Source organism: Phyllostomus discolor, chromosome 4 (genome assembly GCF_004126475.2).
Source record: "Phyllostomus discolor isolate MPI-MPIP mPhyDis1 chromosome 4, mPhyDis1.pri.v3, whole genome shotgun sequence".
Classification (NCBI taxonomy): Eukaryota; Metazoa; Chordata; class Mammalia; order Chiroptera; family Phyllostomidae; genus Phyllostomus; species Phyllostomus discolor.
In genome coordinates, this window is record NC_040906.2 from 42950963 (window position 1) to 42968886 (window position 17924).

General features: G+C 37.1%; 1 protein-coding gene across 3 annotated transcripts in view; it reads right to left on the reverse strand.

The window, feature by feature from the left end:
* The window catches only part of ITPRID2 (ITPR interacting domain containing 2), a 36615-nt gene extending 20701 nt beyond the window's left edge, over positions 1-15914 (reverse strand). The window contains exons 1-8 of one of the 3 annotated variants that reach the window (XM_028508416.2): positions 15572-15914; positions 15172-15217; positions 12126-12175; positions 11227-11283; positions 9239-9278; positions 9053-9151; positions 7620-7828; positions 5855-6546 (exon numbers count right to left, since the gene is read on the reverse strand). In XM_028508416.2, coding sequence (XP_028364217.1) covers positions 5855-6546; positions 7620-7828; positions 9053-9151; positions 9239-9278; positions 11227-11283; positions 12126-12175; positions 15172-15217; positions 15572-15776 — 1398 coding nt within the window. In that variant the 5' untranslated portion in view covers positions 15777-15914. The remainder of the gene's footprint in view (positions 1-5854; positions 6547-7619; positions 7829-9052; positions 9152-9238; positions 9279-11226; positions 11284-12125; positions 12176-15171; positions 15218-15571) is intronic. The other 2 variants (XM_036023222.1, XM_028508415.2) reach the window with 2 other exon arrangements.
* Between the last annotated feature and the right edge of the window lie 2010 nt (positions 15915-17924).

A 17924-nucleotide genomic window follows, 5' to 3' on the forward strand; every position in this document is an offset into this window, starting at 1 on the left:
TATATTAAGATTGAACACTGGCCTGTTGGTGGGGGGAATACTAATTCCCAACAGTTTACACCCTGTAATGATTAGTACTTAATATAATAAATAAAATCCTAGTGATGAGGGCAAACTAGCCAAATATATGGGATTTCAATCTTGAACAAATCAGAGCAGTTTAGCAAACAGGTTTTAGGTAAAACCCTGGTAGTTCTGAGCTATGAATCCATTCAAGAGTAAGAAATATTACATATGAGTGACACTGGAATGGCCAACATGAAAAAAGCTCAGAGGTTAAATGTGCTACTACCTAATTTAAAAGCTGATCTGATTTATGATGTCTTCGTTCTAAACAGTTCCATGAATCCCAGTTTATAAATTTAAAACTGAAAGCACACTAATCATTTAAAACCATCTCCTATAAATCACATATAAAATAGTTTCTACTTTTCTTTGTTACTGAAACATTATAATATATTCTTCAAAGCAGCAGACATAAGTTCAACAGGAAAACCATTGTTTTCCGTGCAAGGAAACAAAATGCATTTTCTTTTTATATTCAACAAAGGGTCTATTATTAGTCTTTATTTAGGCCTACCCTACTTCAAAGTGTTTTCTATAAAGTAAGTATCAAACAGACCAAAAAGTATAAAACAAATATAAATGTCTCCTTAATTATATTCTAGGAATCTCAATTTAGGCACAGCATGATGATAAAGCAAATCATAAACTCTCATTTTTAAATATAGATTTATCACATATTCCTTAGATTTACAAAATTAATAACAAAACAAAAACCCCATGACTTGAATGAATATTTATCTCAGTATACATCAAGATGCTTCTCTATGGCAGAAAAAACATATCAATCGATCGCTCTATTCCCTCTCTCCTTTCACCACAAACCCCATAACTAATTGAACGAAAATGGCCCTTAAAAAAAAAAGAAAGTGTCATATTTTACTAATAAAACCATTAAAGTCAGGATCCTTTTGCACATTTACTTAGCAAAATCATCAATCACTTTGTGGAAGGCAGAAACAGACACACTGGTGATAATGGCTAAATTTCATAGCTGATTACATTTTACTATTAGTCACAGATGTGCAAAGGAAAGCAGTCATATTTGAGATGGGGTGCACAACAGAAAATTATGATACAAACATAGAACTTAATATTTACGTGGCATGATCTTCCCTATTCAATGGTTTTCATTCCAGGTAGAATTCTGGTCATTTGCTACCGGTTACCATTCATTCAATTAACTATGGCTCAATAATGAAAACAGAACTGAGTGACAGTGAATGGGCATTCATTATACTGTTTTCTCTAATCTTTGTGTAAGCGTAAAACTTTTATTCTTTACTGAATTTATTGGGGTGACATTGGTTAATAAAATTATATAGGTTTCAGGGGTACAATTCTATAACACATCATCTGTATATTATATTGTGTGAAACTTTTCGTACTAAACATGACAGGGAGGAAAAACCCCTCAAGCCCCTCCATCACTAAACCAAAATGACAAAATCACTTGGTCTCAGTGTTTTGGGATTTAAAGCTTTAGAAGTAACCCACATATTTGAGTTACTTCATTTAAAAAAATGTTTTAAGAAAACAAAGACCATGCCTTTTGAACTAATGTCCTGCTTCCATGGCAGACACATACTTTGTATTTTTTTAACACCTGTCACATTTATCTTTTAGGCATAATACTATTGTATTGTGTTTTACAGAGCAACAATACGTGGAATGTTCTAACTCAAATAACTCTTCCTCTCAGGTATAAAAAGACCTGTACAGAAGTTTTTTTAAAAAGAAAATCAAAAGTGGAGCTGTAGAAATTACAGTTCTGTCTAATATTTAATGACATCTCAAAAAAATTCAGAGGAAAGCATGATTTTTCCAAAGGAGTACTATGGGCTCTGCACCCATCACATGACTTCTTGTTTATTGTCTGTATATTATGTCAGTTTTCTTAACTGCAAAATAAACAGTGACATTCCAATCTCACAGGTCCTTAGGAAGATCGAGTGTTATTGTAAGTATTTTGAAACAGGAAAGTGGGAATGAACTACAATAGTTCTCTTCCACCCTCCAGGAACTCCCTATGGGACTTCCCTGGGCCCCTCCCTTCCGTAAGGCGCCCCTATCAAAGGGAACATAACCACTTTCAGAAAGGTGATGGGGAACAACGGTCATGTAATATCAATGTTAGGGAGGGAAAAAGGCTTTCTCATCTGCAAAGGAAAAAAAAAACAGAAAATGAACTCAAAGCACTCATTCTGTGCTCATTTATGATTCTACAATTAGTTGTAATTGTTTATCTTAAAGAGGAACCTTTCGAGTTTTAAAAACACATATACACATATATGGTTTACTTTCACTGTTAGGTAAATGCTGTTTTTTAAAAGAAAGCTAACCTACTCTTTTAGATAAATATTGAATAACAAAACTTAGTAGTTAATTGGGCTTTGAAGACATTGGTACAATGCCATGGGTTAGAGTTCATATTTTATTGCTGAAACAATACTTGCCTTCAAAACACATACAGTTAAATTTGAAAGATCAAAGGCACAGCATAACTGATTGATTTAGGGTCACTTTAACTCAGGCCAGTAAATATAATAAAAGGAATCCTTAAACTCAATGGCTAAAATAAATACAGTAAGTTCTCATTTAACATTGCTGACAAGTTCTGCGACTTTAAGCAAAATGATGTATAACGAAACCAAACGTCCCATAGGCTAGCTAGTTGATATAAACAAGAGTTAAGTTCCTATGGCACCTCATCAACATTATAACCAAACAATGTTGAGTAAAATGTTAATCGAGGACTGGCTGTAATGAAGTACATTAGTTAAATCAACAATCAGTGTGAAGACAGGAATTAGAAACACCTAGTAAAACTCCGATAGCTTAAAAATTTATGTATACTTCCAATAACATCTGTATTTGAATATAAATTCATTTACAGAATAAAGAGATAGAGAACACTCTATTTACAAAAATGTACAGATAAAAGTCCTCCTTCCTCTCACATTTAAGTATGAGAACTTTTTCCATTATGCCTAAAAGAAGAACTGCTTAATGAACAGAATCATTTTGGTTTAACTGTGAATTGCCCATACTACTAATCTATGGCCCTAGCATCATCATGATGTATTTATTCAAAATAAACCATTTCAAAAACACAAGAATTATCCAGGCAAGTCTTAACAACTAGAAAACTCAAGAGTAGGATTTTACAACTTTTAGACACACTGAGACATTTTAAATGGTCTACAAGACATTTTTTATAAGGTAAACTGACTTTTCATAGAAAATAGTCTGTGGTCCTTTCCATTTTCTTAACATAACAAATAGTCACTTTCATTCTCCAAGGCCTAGGTCATTCTTGTCATCTGTTTAACTCTCTTTACAATAAATATTTCCCCTCTTTGCTCCTGGTAACTGTCAGATCTTACCTTCTGCCTCAAAGGGAACAGGCAGCTTCATCAGGCATGTCTGCAACATTTTCTCCTACCTAGCTCCCAAAGCAGCTGGCAGTCAGTTAATCTGTTTGCAAACTGGCTTACTGAGGGAGAGAGAGTGCGTACTCTGACTTATATTTATTCACTGTTTTTACAAGAATAAAATTTCCCAATAGGAATCAAACCTCAAGGGAAAAAATCCAAAAGAAAAACAGTCACAACACTTTGAATGGGATCTAATAGTTTGCTTCAGTAAGATTGTTCTCTTAGCTTGTCAGTATGATTCAAACCATGCTTGGGAGGAGAGGAAATTAAAGAAACACATTATTTCCCTTCTTTATCCATTGTTCTACAAGCTCTCTTTAAAGTTCCTCAAAAGAATAAAACACAATGCTAGAGCTTTTTATCCATTTCAAATATATCTGAAGAACAGGATCCATCACACTTAAAATTCCCCATATTTACAACGTAGCTATGGTTGATCATATATCCTTTATTTGAAAACAAAATATTCCACTATTCTGCAACCATCAATGCATGTACTCTTGTATCTCAAAATAATGTTCAATGTTACATTACTTTCTTTTCATTAAGAACTCTTTGCCAGCAGAGGGAGCAAAAAAAAAAAAAAAAAAAAAAACCACCAAAAAAACAAAAAAACACCAGTCTGTCATTAAATGTCAGCTGTGGCCAAAGCACATCTATCTAGCATTCTATAAACCTTTTAAAGACCTTTTTTATGTTTATGGTATCAATAATTTCTTTAAAACTACAGCGTAGATTTCAGGAATTCTAGAAATTAAAAAGCAGCATAAGAGAGTGTCTTCTCATCTGAGTCACAGATATTAGATTTGCAAGTCTAACATAATCTGTTTAAATTTTTATACTCTATTGTATTAAAACAAAAAAATAAATGGTCATATCTGAGTGTCACAGAGAAGGCCCCTAACAGAAGGCAAGCAGTTACACTTCTGTGACCGCTAGGACGAGTTCTGATCACAGCAGAGTCAAAAAGAAATCGAACAATGGTGTGAAACAAAAAGGAGTTTTCATTAAAGTAGTAATTTTCTAAATTCATTAAAATAATATATTAGGAATTAAGGAGTAAAATATGAAAATATGTACAAAATAAAGAAGCTTACCAAAATACTGTAAAATATTTCAAAGGGCTGCTCCAGCCCCCTTTTAGTTTCATTTTTTAGTTGGAATTAAAGGATTAAAAGATAGAGTAAAAGACCTCCAAGAGGCAAATGGCTATGTCAACAACTGAAATTTTGCAGTAAGTAAAAAATCTTCACTGATGAAAGACACACACTCACCTAACAGGGCATTTATGGGCAGCCTCAACTATCTATATCCCATGTTCCAACCCCCTAACAAAATGACATATGATTCTAAAACCCCTGTGAGCTAGGAAAAATTATTCTGTAATAAATTTTTAAAAGAAAAATTGCATATTTATAGCCACAACTCTTCAATAATACACACATATATGCATATATATATAATATATATATATATATATGCCTCACTTTCCTCCTTTGTAAAATGAGACTGCCACGGCCTGCCTCCCACACTGAGAGAGAAAAGTACTTCGAGGACCTAGTACAGTGCCTGCCGCATGGTAGGGTAGGTTCTTGATAAAGTGGAGTTTTCTGCCCCAAGCTATATAGCTCCAGCTCACAAGAATCAGTTCCCACGATTCAAAAGCAGTGTTATATGAACCTAATCAAAATTATTATTTTTATCTTGTTCAACTCAAAGTTTACGTAAACTAGCACGACTATCAAAGGTGAAAGAAAAAAGCAACCAAACGTTGCTCTTCTGGGCTTGCAGAAATCCTATTCAGTGGCCTTCCAAACCTCCTTCCTGAGGTATCCTCCCCTTCGAGTACGTTTCTTTTTGCTCTTTCTAGTGCCATACTGAAACCCACTCTCAGGGTCTCCTTCACGGTTACCCTCTGCACTGAGATACATTAAGAAAAGCTTGCCCAAAGGCACACAGCCATTTGGTGGCAGAGCCAGAACTCAAATCTGTTTGATTTCAGAGACTGTGTTTTTAACTATTATGCAATATTGACTTGAATATGAATATTCTCTCAGGACTTTCTCTGGGCATCAAAATCTTAAACTGAGAGACAGGGGTTAAAGTTCAAGTACTCTATCAGAAGTGGACCACAGAGGATCCAGAGGAGCTGATAAACTGTACCATGACCTTGACTTCACATATTCCTATGACCACTTACTGGTTTGTGAAACATAAAACAAAAAACCTGAGAAGTCAAAACTAAGGTTTTTTTCCTAGTATAAATCTACTAGCCACCTTTCATTTTTAAAATATTTTTGGCACTTTCTTCCTAACTTACTATTTGAAACAAGTCTTAGTAACATTTTACTTACCTCTTCCATTTCAAAGGAGTCCTTCTGTTGTACCATTATATTTCTGATGGATGGGATCGTCAGGGGCGCACATGGCTCCTTTTCAGCTGTGGACATCTGAACAGTTTTCACCTCACTGCTATGTTCCAGCTCACTGTGGCTGGCCATGTTGATACTGCTACCTAAGTCAGATTCCATAATACCAGATTCCTCACCCAATTTATCATCACTTTGAGTTTCTTTACTTTGTTCACTTTCAGTTTCTTGGTTAAAATTACTGTTTGCTTCATCAGAAAGTCTATCAATGTCAGCATTCTCCATAATAGATGCTGAACTAATTGATACTTCTTCTTTAACTGTAGCCAACATATAAGATGAGTCCTTCTTCTTTACAACTTTTTGAGGCTTTTGATCATTTTTACTGCCACTTTCTTCAGTCACTGAAACATTCAGAATCTTTCCTTTTTCCATTGGTGGCGGAGGACTACCTTCTCCTTTCTCTGTTTTATCAACACATAAATTTAGTTTTGATAGTGTTCTCATTAAGCGATTTGCAGTGTTACTTCGGGTTAAAGGTGGAGGTGAGTCTGTCTCCTTAGAGGTTACTGAGGACATGCTTCCAATTCTCTGCAGAGGAGTCCCAGAGACTTGGGAGTATAAAGAAGAAAATGCATTGGCCACTGTAGTAAGCACTTCAATTTGACGAAAACGGCCTACCAAGAGAAAACAAAGGTGTTAATTTTATATACTTATATGTAAAACCATAACTATTGTTCAGGACATCCAAAGACTGCACTTAGATCAAAAAGATTATGAAGCCAAAAACTTTCCCCTTATTGAACACTTAAAACGTCTCTGCACTTACTGTGGAGAAGATTTTTCACTCTAAGCACCAGAATTTAGTTTTAAAAATCAGAAAGAACAAAACATAATAATACTGACTAAAATAGAAAAGGACTAAGAATTGATCTATGACTGTGATTCCGTTTTAAGGCCTTGGACTCCATCAAGTCTCTTCCAAATGTTCTCCTAATAAAGTATACAGAAGTACATATTTTACATTTAATTGGGGAGTAGGGTAGATTTATAGGTTTCTTAAAGCCAATCCAAGGACTAACTAGAGATCCTATTTTTAGAACTTCTGGTCAACAAAGAAAAATAAGCAAAGATATAATATGCATAAAAATTACCAAATTAGCCATGCTATTTTAGATTTACAGAAAAGCAACTGACATTGACTTCATTTTATAGTAACAAGGCCCTTCCCCGACTTCTCTTCTTCTTGAACAAAAGTCATCTGAAGATAGCTATGAGCCTAAGGTTTTACAAGTAAGTTTTGCTCTACAAGGGTAGCAAATGTCACTCTGTAAGGTAACACTTAAGGATTTGGGCCCTGGCTGGTGTGGCTCAGCGGACTGAGTACTGGCCTGTGAACTAAAGGGTCACCTGTTCCATTCCCAGTCTAGGGCAAATGCCTAGGTTGTGGGCCAAGTACTCAGAAGGGGGCGCGAAAGAGGTAGCCATATATTGATGTTTCTCTCCCTCTCTTTCTCCCTCCCTTCCCCTCTCTAAAAATAAATAAATACAATCTTTTAAAAAAAGAATTTGGGAGGAGGGGAAGAATAGGTAAATAATAAAAATTTCAAGTAAAATAACTATTGTGATAACCTCTATATTAAATCTCTAGTGGTAGTCCTAGCAATTAGTAAGGCTTTATAAAAATAAGACCATCTTGCTGTGGATGCTATAATTCTTAAAGCAATATGCCAACATTTAAAAACCTTACTTGTTAAGGCATAATTTGGGTTTTCTACTTCCATCCGTTGCATCTGAGCACTCAAAAATACTTTAATATCTATTCCTCTGGCAAATGATGATGAACTGAAAAATCTGGGTGGAATTTTAGAAGCAATATCTGGTTCATCTCGTCCAAATCCAAGATTATAAAGAATTTCTTCAGGATCTTCCTCATAAAGTTCCAACAATTCTGAAACACTATGAAAAAGGTGGGGGGGGGGGACAACAAGATATAAAATAAGTTTATAAGTCCACATTACATTATAAATTCACATTACTGCATCACTATGATACAATCCTTTTCTACAGCTTTCAACCATTATTTCCGTATCTTTTTACACTATGTACTAAATGTGATAAATAATCCTTTAAAAAAGGTCCATTTCCTCAGGCTTCTCAGTATTGGAAAAAAGAGCTAACCCATAAGAACACACTCAGTAAGAGATTCTCTAGTGATTCCTCACCTTATTTTCTTTGTCATTTTAAGAGATTCCCAATAAAGCAGCTAAAACAATAAGAGGAAAGATGGAGAAGAATAGGAATAAAAAGAGTAAAGAAGAAGTGAAAAAGGGAAAACACATTAGGAACCTGGTAGAACTTTGGTACCAAGTGGCATTCTGTAGAACTTGAGCTTTGCTGCTCTCTTTGGCTGTCCCCGGAGAGCAATACAGGTAACAACCTGATCTCAGGAAAGCAAGGGAGGAGCTTACTTTCAACTTTTCCCTAACCACTTCCACTCAGAAAGTAGGAGGAGAAAGGTGGATATGGGTGACAGAAGGTATCTTCTTAAGCTAATGACTTTGGGAATTGAACATTTATTATCCATCCGCTCATACCACTGATAATGCAAGCTGAGACTCACTGAGAAAAACAGGACTATTAGAGATAGAACTTGAACAGAAGGAAATTTCTATTGGTTTCAGATAAAACGCTCAGGCTCTAATGTAATAATTTGGACAACTGGTTCCACAGGCACTTGTATTTGCTTATTTTGACATATATATATATATATATATATATATATATATATATATATATTTTAAGAGCTTTGGTTTAGTATGAAGAAAAAAATCTATGCTTAAATATCAAGCTTTACATTAGAAAAGTTTATTCTGATTTTTATGTCAGAGTAACTCAAGACCCCATCAGAATGAAGAATTTGGGAAGAAGTCACTCCACTACAGAGTTCCTCTTTCTAATTGTTGGTAGGCCTCAAAATACTTATTGATGAGTTCCAACAGCACTATAAACATATTTGTTGCTTTTTATTATTAATGTTTTAAAAAGCAGCAGCAGCTCCTGTCAATCATGCTGAACCATGAAACACTTTGGATTTTATACTACTAAGCCAAATCCAAGTTTGAAAGTGGCGAGAGTAGGTTATCCACAACACACTTACAGCATAATTTCATACTGAGTTACCTTGAGACTGTCCCACTACTTTTCCCAGAGCCAGTGGAATTCATACTTCTCCCTTTCTGATGGTACTGTAGTCTTCTCTCTTTGGCCAAGATATTACTGCTGTAAACAAAATTAGACTGTGTAAAACCTTATTTTCCTAGATATCCTTCATTTTTGAAAAGGAAGAAAACAAACACAGTTCCATACCCGTTTTCAATTTGAGCATCAGTGTCATGAAGTTGGTTGGCTGCAGATAAAAAGAATAAATTTCGAATACAATTGTTAGTAGGACAGTAACTACTATGATACAATTATCAAGAAAGCAAGTTAGCCACAATATCACTACTAAATACCTAATATGCCAAACTCTGGTCTTTACTCATTAAATCTGTATCGTTAATAGCAATATACAGATTGATAAGAAAAGAACCAGTAGCTTTTGGAGGGTGTTTTTGTGAGTTAGGAATGTAAAACTACTCCCACTGAATGTCTAAATACAAAGATATATAGATTATCAAATTTCCTTAACAGTTTAGAAATAAGTGGTAAAAAGGTATATACCACATGTGGTGTATTTAATTATTCAATGTCAAAACTGTTAATAAAGAATATCTTGAAAGCAAAAACATGGTTCAGCATTATTTAAGTGTGACAACAGTATGTATCAATTTCTTATGTGATGTTTTTAATGCTGGACAGTCACTCCAGTTACAACCACTTTTGAATGCACACACTTGAAAAAATTTCTACTTTTTTCAACGTAAGTTTTCTTTTAAAAATTGCCTTTCAAATTTATCACAGACTCACAAGTTCTAAACAGGTAAACATCATTAATGTTAAGTTTAGAGTAAGTTAAGTTTACTTCATTTAACCTTTTAAGACAAGCATAAAGAATGAAATTAATTTAAAACATCTATTTCAGCACATCAGATTCATTTTATTTCTCATCTGCGAAAAGCCATGATGATTTCTTATCTATTTGTACATTACCAGAGAGATCCCTAACAAAGAGCAACCCAATAAATATTTACTGAATGAATAAAAACAATTTTGAAATAATTTTCAGTAAAACAAAGTTATAACTCCATTCTTCCCTGGGACACCCTTTTATGGTATGGTTTCCTATAAATACAACCATTCAATCTAGACAAACAGGCAGAGCACAGAGGATTTTAGGACAGTGAAAATATGCTATATGGCATTCTAGTGATGGCTACATATAATCACACATTTGTCCAAACCCATGGAGTGCACAAGACCAAGAATAAATCCTAATGTATGCACTTTGGGTAATCACAGGGCTTCATCGTAGGTTCATCAACTGTAACACACATACCCCTGTGGGGAAGGGGGCATTGATAATGGGGGAGGCGATATACAAGGGGACAGGAAGTACATGGGAAATCTCTGTGACTTCCCTTCAATTTTTTTGTGAACCTAAAATTGCTCTAAAAAATTAAGTTTTAAAAAAATAATTCCATATTGCAAAGAAACGACAACAAATGTCTAAGTGTTATTTACAATAATACTGAAATACATTTAAAATGAGTAGAAAACATGTTCAACGGTACTGACTGGAAAGCAATAAGCTAAAGCTCCTTACAAAAAGTTTATTCCTTGAAAGCATATTAATAATGATAGTAAAAACTACTATATTCTAGACATTTCAATATTTATTGGAAGGTTCTAAATCATACAGATTGATTTACAAATGGCAAACCATCAAGGATATTAAAATATCCTTAAAGTACCAGTAAAATAATAAAATAATAAACTCTTAATTTTATGTTGTGGAAAACTTTATCATAAACCCACAGGAAAAGATTATATAATCTGTGAAAACTTACAAATAAGCTTCATTTTCTCATATATACAAATTTAAGTTTCCTTCCTTCTGTGGGATGATTCTTCCCTCAGTGATATCATCACTATTTGCCTCCAAACAGGTCCTTTAAACAGTTAAGTCCAAGGAAGACACACGGACATTTCACATGGTCTTTCAGAGCCTTTCCTGTGTGTATCCTATAGGGGCTGACTGGATTATTAACATATAAAAGGCCCTATAAAATTGCCTGAGCCATTTTCAAGACCTTTAAGTTTAGTTATGAGGACCTTAAAACCTAAAAGCGCATCAACTTTCTCTTCTTTTTTTTAATTGTAAAACTATATGAAAATACAGTTCTCCTCAAGCATACCTTCAGCTCCCAGTGACAAATCATCTTCAAAACTTCCTCCATTTCTCACAAGCACACCTGAAAGAAACATCAGAAGGTTCATCCTGGTGTTCGTTCTTCCTGACCCCTCTTGTAAAATCATCGTCTTGGTAAACCAGACTCACCAAACAAAATATAAGATACAGTAAAGTGTTTCAGATCTGAATGCCCTCAGAAATTATTCTGATTATACAATTTCAAGAAGGAAGTATAAACTTTATCATAAAGAAACCATGATTTGCAGCCAGGTAAAGTTCTTAGAAGCTGATCTACGGGTCATTTAACACTTAAGCCTTTGAATATGTTCAAACAGATAACATCTTACCCAAGAATTTCATGGAAAACCAGATCCCGGAGCAATCATTCCTTTCACACCACTTATATTAAGTCAGGAGCTAGAGCTAGATTTTCCTGATACTGGTGTAAACGTTTTCTCATACGCCTTGCCACCACCTGCACATTCTTGTTGTACTTTGAACTTTAGAATTCTGTTTTGTGCAGGTGGTAAATTTCAGGTGTGGCAATTTCATTAAGGTAAGCAAAGAAATGCAGCATTGCAGTGGATCTAGCAGCTTACTCAATATATATCTTCCTTATGGTATCATACCACATTTTTATATTTAATTAGTCTTTACAATACCTTAACCAGGACAATAAAAATATGAATTTCACATTGTGCAAAGGTTTGGTAACTTGCTTAATTAAACTTCCCACTGTTTTAAAGTTTATTGACAAGATTTCTCCCTTTTGGCTTCTATCGCAGAACATATTTTAAACATGAACACTGCTTTTATAATTACATACATACACACTTTCACTCAGAGAACAACCAAAGCAGGATATTCATAAACAACAGATTTGGAAAGGCAACTTTTTCTTACCCTTGAGTGTACTACTGCTTTGCTCATCCAGTGAGGCTCCCAAAGGGGTACTGAAACCACATAAACATACAAGCCTTAGTCTTGAAAAGCTGTCTGGAGAGCTGTCACTGCAAAGCTTAACACTTAAAAGGTTATATAGCTAAACAAGCTTCTAATCACAATGTTACTCTCCTCCCAAACACACAAGGAATGCAAGTGCGTTACATAAGTAATACGCTACTAACTAAGCAAATACCTATGTCAAATCAGTTTACCAGAAATGATTTAATCACATATCTGATCTGCCAGCAATTAAGAACAAGAACGACAATTACAAATGATATGAACTGGCAGTTTCTTTACAAGAACACAAAAAGAGAGTGGCAACAGGAATTAAGAAAATGTCTACTTCCTTCAGTCCTCTCCCTAGAAACAGAAAACAGAATTTAAAAAGGGCAAATCTTTACCTTAAAAAATTAAAACGTCAGACTCCAGTTAGAAATAAGGCTCAACAGTTTTCTTAAACCTTATCTGTTAAAACTATCACTTGCATTTTAGAGCATCACTGGGCAACTCCCTTACCCCAACTGCGTGTGTGTGTGTCTGTGTGTGTGTGTATATATATATATATATATATGTATATATATATATATGTATATATATATATTAGATATATATATATTAGAAGCTAGAGATTTATTTTCTTTTTTAAGCTAAAAAGTGTATATATATTCTTCATTTAACTCTGAAAAGAAAAACACTAAAAAGTGGGCTTGAGAACCAATCTTAAGAACTAGCCATCATTAAAATCCTTTTCACATTCTTGTAGTTCACAGATAACTGAAATTTCTTTTGTAACGCAAAAAATGTTTTTCACTTCTTTCTCAAAACTGTGTTAAAGAAACAGATTATTTTGGAAGGTCTATTTCTATAACAATGTATACCTGTTTAAAATTCTATCAGACATAGGATTCACATAAAATATCAGTTTTCAAATTAAATGTTATTGAAATACCACTTAAATACTGACTTTCTGCAAATATATAAGCAATAGCAGTTCTTTGAAAATCAATCCTTCTTTAGTAAAATTAGTGCCTTAAAGATATTAATGAAACTAAGCTAAGTTTTTGCATATGTTTTCATAAAACTCTAATTTATGCCATCAAAAAAGTCATTCTTCTTGATGGCTACGTTCTTAGGACAAAATACTGTATCAGTCCTTGTGTAGATGTATCCACTGGTCTGTGCACTGACACAAAGTGGCAAACAAGCAGAATAGCACTGGCATTCTCCTTCCTGACACAAGTATCTCACTCTTGTAACTGCTCTCTTTCAAATTCTATCAAAAACTCTGTCCCTTCTTAGCTGCTAATTCAAGCAAATTGTTTCCACTTAGCCAAAAAAAAAAATGGTTATCAAAATAAAGATTCCCTTTAAGGAAAGACAGCATGGTATCTTTACTTGGGAAATGGACAGCAATGAGAAAACAAAGAACTAATCCAGGAAAAATGCTGTCTTCAGACCATTTGTATATAATGTACAAAGTAGATAAATGCTCAACTCTGGGAAGGATCCTAAATTGTTACAGAAAAGAGATTACAGTTGCATATATCCCAGAAGTCAAATCTGTGATAATAAAGCCAACATTAAAAAACTTGTTTAGCTTTCCTAGGTACAAATGAATGCCACCTTTGTACAGAACAGGTGCAACTATAGGGAACAAAAAGGAAACCTTTGAGAAAAGGGAGCAGCAGACTATCAATCTGCCTACATAAATTGAAATTAGCAATAAAACTTCTGGAATTTTTGGACATGATATGTCCTGGTAAATACTAGCATTGGCCCAATGCATTTATCTTAAAAGATACACTTATTTACTATATACTTGAGACAATCAAGGAGATCTGCCTGATACTTCATACAATCTCTTATACAATCTTAATTCCTTTACATTATAAACATAATGTGATTCTTCCCTTGCTCCTAAACACTTTTTGTGCATCTTTATAGAGAGAAGGTCCATATATTTCATCGTATCTCAGAGGGTTTATGACACCCCAATAAAAGTTAAGGAGTTCTGTAATAAAGAGTGTTCAGGAAGGCTCCGGGCAATTCATCAAAACAGGACATCGCTAGAGTAGTGGCCAATATTTTATCTATCTTTGGGACAGAAAAATAAACTGGTATCTATGAGAATCACTTTTCCCTCCCTGTAAACTCTGGTACTTGAACAAAAGATGAAGAAAATCCCAAAATGACACGGCAAAAAATACGTGCAGAAGCAAACATCTTAAATGAAGTTAAACAGCAACATTCCTCACATGAGATTTGTAAGCAGCAAATAAATTGGAAAAAATTAAAATGTGTAACAAGCACATTTCATTGTGGTAAGATTTACTTGCAATATGATTCAGCTCCTCTGTACTTTATCAAACATGTTTCTACCAGTTCCCAAAGCATGTAATTAAACAGATTTATGCAGTCTGAATGCCTTCAAAGCTCTATTTCCTTTCCGTGAATTCCAGCGCCATCTGACAAATGTATTTTCAAGAAGTAAACTACAAGAACAAAGTTAGTTTTAATAGCTCTCCAAACAGAATTAAGGCACACAAAAAACCTAAAACCCAGTTAGTGTACTGTAGTTAAGTAAACTCAACTAAAACACAGACGAAAGGGAAACGATTGGAAGCCAGATGTAGAGATGTCAAAACAAAAGCAAAATGAAATATTGTATGAAATGTGAAAAATCCTTTCGAAAGCAAGGCAAGCAGAAGAGCATACCGTGATCATCTGTTTTAGGTATGCGATCTCTGATGCAAACTAAAATCATGCAGCGGAGCTCAAGTCCTAACAACTGTAAAGGTAACACGGTCACCAAATAATTAGCAGTCACAGTACTTCCATTTCTAACCGCTTAAAGAAGCAAGCTATCCACAGACTCACGGTCCGGTTTACAGCTTACAACGGCCATGGGACCCACAGGGACCGTGGCCCCAGTCACAAGGCTCGGGCGTCCCAACTACGTGGGTCTCCCTCCAGGACGCGAGCGGCGCCAGCGAGGACTCACCGGCAGTCTTTGAGCCATATCGCGATCTTCTCGTTGGGCACGTTTCCTGCGGGGCAGAGGGAAGGGACGGGTTGCTACCGACACCTGGAGGACTCCGACCGTGGAGTAAACCTGGACACTTTCGTGGAGGAAAATCTACCGAGGGCAAAATGCAGCCTAAGCAACTGTCTTATGGTCCCTCTGAAGAGAAACGGGGCGGCACCGGGGTGTCTGTGTTGACGCCGTGGACGCCTCGCCAAGCGCGCGTGTTTAAAGGTTGGAAGCGTCTCCTCTCCTCCCGGCCGAGAGGATCATCCACCACTGCCCCGAGTCGCCCGGAGGCGCAGGAGACTTCCCCCAGCCCGCTAGCCCGCATTTCCCTGAGTCCCCCACCCCCCGCAGCCCGCGGGGGCGCACCGACCTCTCGCCGGGGCCGCAGGCAGCTTCGCGTCCGGGAGTTCCTCCTCGTCGTCCTCGTCCTCGTCCTGCGTCGTCGCTTCTGTGGACAGGTCCTCCGTCTCCGACGCCTGCCAGGACCCGCGGCACTTGGCCCAGGCCTTCCTCCTGCGACTCGCCACTTGCCACTCCAGTTCCTCCTCCGCCTCCGCCGACAGGGGTCGGTCCATGGCCGCACCAGGGGCTCCGCTGCCCCAGCCGCCGGAGCCTGCGCGAGACCAGGCGGCAGCGGAGACCCCCGCCCCTGCTGTCAGCGCCCGGCCGGGCTGGGGGCCCGGGGCAGCGGGCGCCGGAGGAGGAGGAGAAGAAGGAGGAGGAGGAGGAGGAGGAGGGGACGGGAGGGAGGGAGGGAAGGAAGGGGAGGGAGGAGGCGGAGGGCCGGCGCTTCACATTAAGCCGGCTGGGCGCGGGAGCGCGAGTAGCCCGAACGAGCGCCGCCGGGAACCTAGCGCCCGCCAGCCCCCGCTCCCAGGTCCCCGCCCCTCGGCCCCCGCCTCCCGCCCCCCGCCCGACGCGCCTGGGGCCCGGCCGGCCGCGGCGCGTCTGCGCGCCCCTCCCTCGGCGGCGTCCCACGCCCCCTTCCGGCTGGGGGCGCGTGGGGCGGGGCGCGGAGGGCGCTGCGGGCGCTGTGTGCTGGAGCCGGCCGCCCAGGGCGGTGGGCGAGATTTGTTTGTTAGTTTGGTTTCTTCCTCCCAAGTTCTGTACTCCCAAGCAAAGTGTAGAAAAGCCAGGTCTCCCTAAACGGACTTTTCACCGCGTCAAAACAAGTGCTGGATATTATTCGAGGAGTCCAAAGGAATTGTGGAAAAAGGTGAAAGAAAAGTGCGCCCTCGTCGTCCTTGTCTTTTCAAAATGTCAAAACTGGGACAGACCATGCTTTGTGGAGTTCTACATTCATGCTTAAGAAAGTTATTTATAGTAGTTGTGTTACGTATTCAAATGAGTTGAGAAAGAAAATTTAATGTGGAAATTCCACGTTGAAGTTTCACATGGAGAGAGCAAGTAAAATAGAGCAAGGAATAATAGCTGGGAAAATGTGCTTGGATTTTGAGGCACCAAGATGCTTCGAGAAACAAATGACTCAAGGTTCAGAACTGTTTTTCAAATAAGCTTGAGTATTCCCTTTTGTTATTTTTTAAAACTCTCAGCAGGAAGACTGTAAAATCCTCTTCAAAATCAGATGTGAACTGCTATTTACCGGTAGCTATAATTTTATAATCCAAAATCCAGACTAACTTTACAAAACCATCTTAATGTCATTCTGGGCCTTATGTATTCTAGGAATTATTAAGGGAGCCAGAACAATGTTACTTTCTTATTGGTTTAAAATTTTACTGTTACCCTTCTTTGAGTTTCCAAGATTTTTCAGCCTTCAAGAGTCCTTTGGCAAAAGCAGCTAACAGTTTAATGGCCCTTCAGAATAGGCCAGAGTCTAGCTGCCTGCAGAAAGGTGAGAGTGAAGGAGAAGGCACTCAAAAGTTCTGGTCAAAAGCCACAGAGAACAAAGTATATTGTTTTCAGTTTCATTCAGGACCCTGGTGGGACCCACCCTACCTAGAAGCTTTTCCCAGCTTAAGTTCCATCATTGCCACTGGCTGTTGCTGACTGTATATCCTCAATGCTCAGTTCATTTCTGTTCTATACCTTCATGATCTTCAAGATCCCACTGAGCCAGAACATTTCTACCACTGCACCATTCCACCAGTTCCAGTCACATCTCTCCCACAATTTCCTGATATGCAACTGAATGTCTATGTCATTTATTTGGGGACTGAATTGTGCAGTAAATAATATGACTAGCCTCTGAGGGTATGTTTGACTTCCCAGCCAAATTGTAATCTGAGAGACTAAAGAGCATTTCTCAGTATTCTTCCTGCACCCCTTCTATTTTTAGTACAGTGCCAGTCCCACGAGAAATGATGAGTTCTTCTGAAGTAAATTTTCTATTCTTTATGTTCTTCAGAATGGATAATAAAATGGATGAAATGTTTGTTTCATGTTGTTTCTCTAAGACCTATCTTATTTAGTTTTGTTATTGTTTAAATACACTTTTAGACAACAAGGAATCCTTGAAAAAAGCAATAATGAGCCATATTTTATATTTAAAAATGAAACTACTAGAGTCAAATAATAAAAGAAAAAAATTGCCAGTAGGTAACAGCAATTTGAATCTCCAATAGTGCAATCCTATGTTTTCTTCTATGTGGTAATTTTTAATGCAATATGTTAAGTACAGAAATAATAGAGAAGAAAATTCTTGAAAGAGCAAGCTATTTTAAAAAGTAAGAGATTAAAATTGTATTCTCAACTTTGAGATT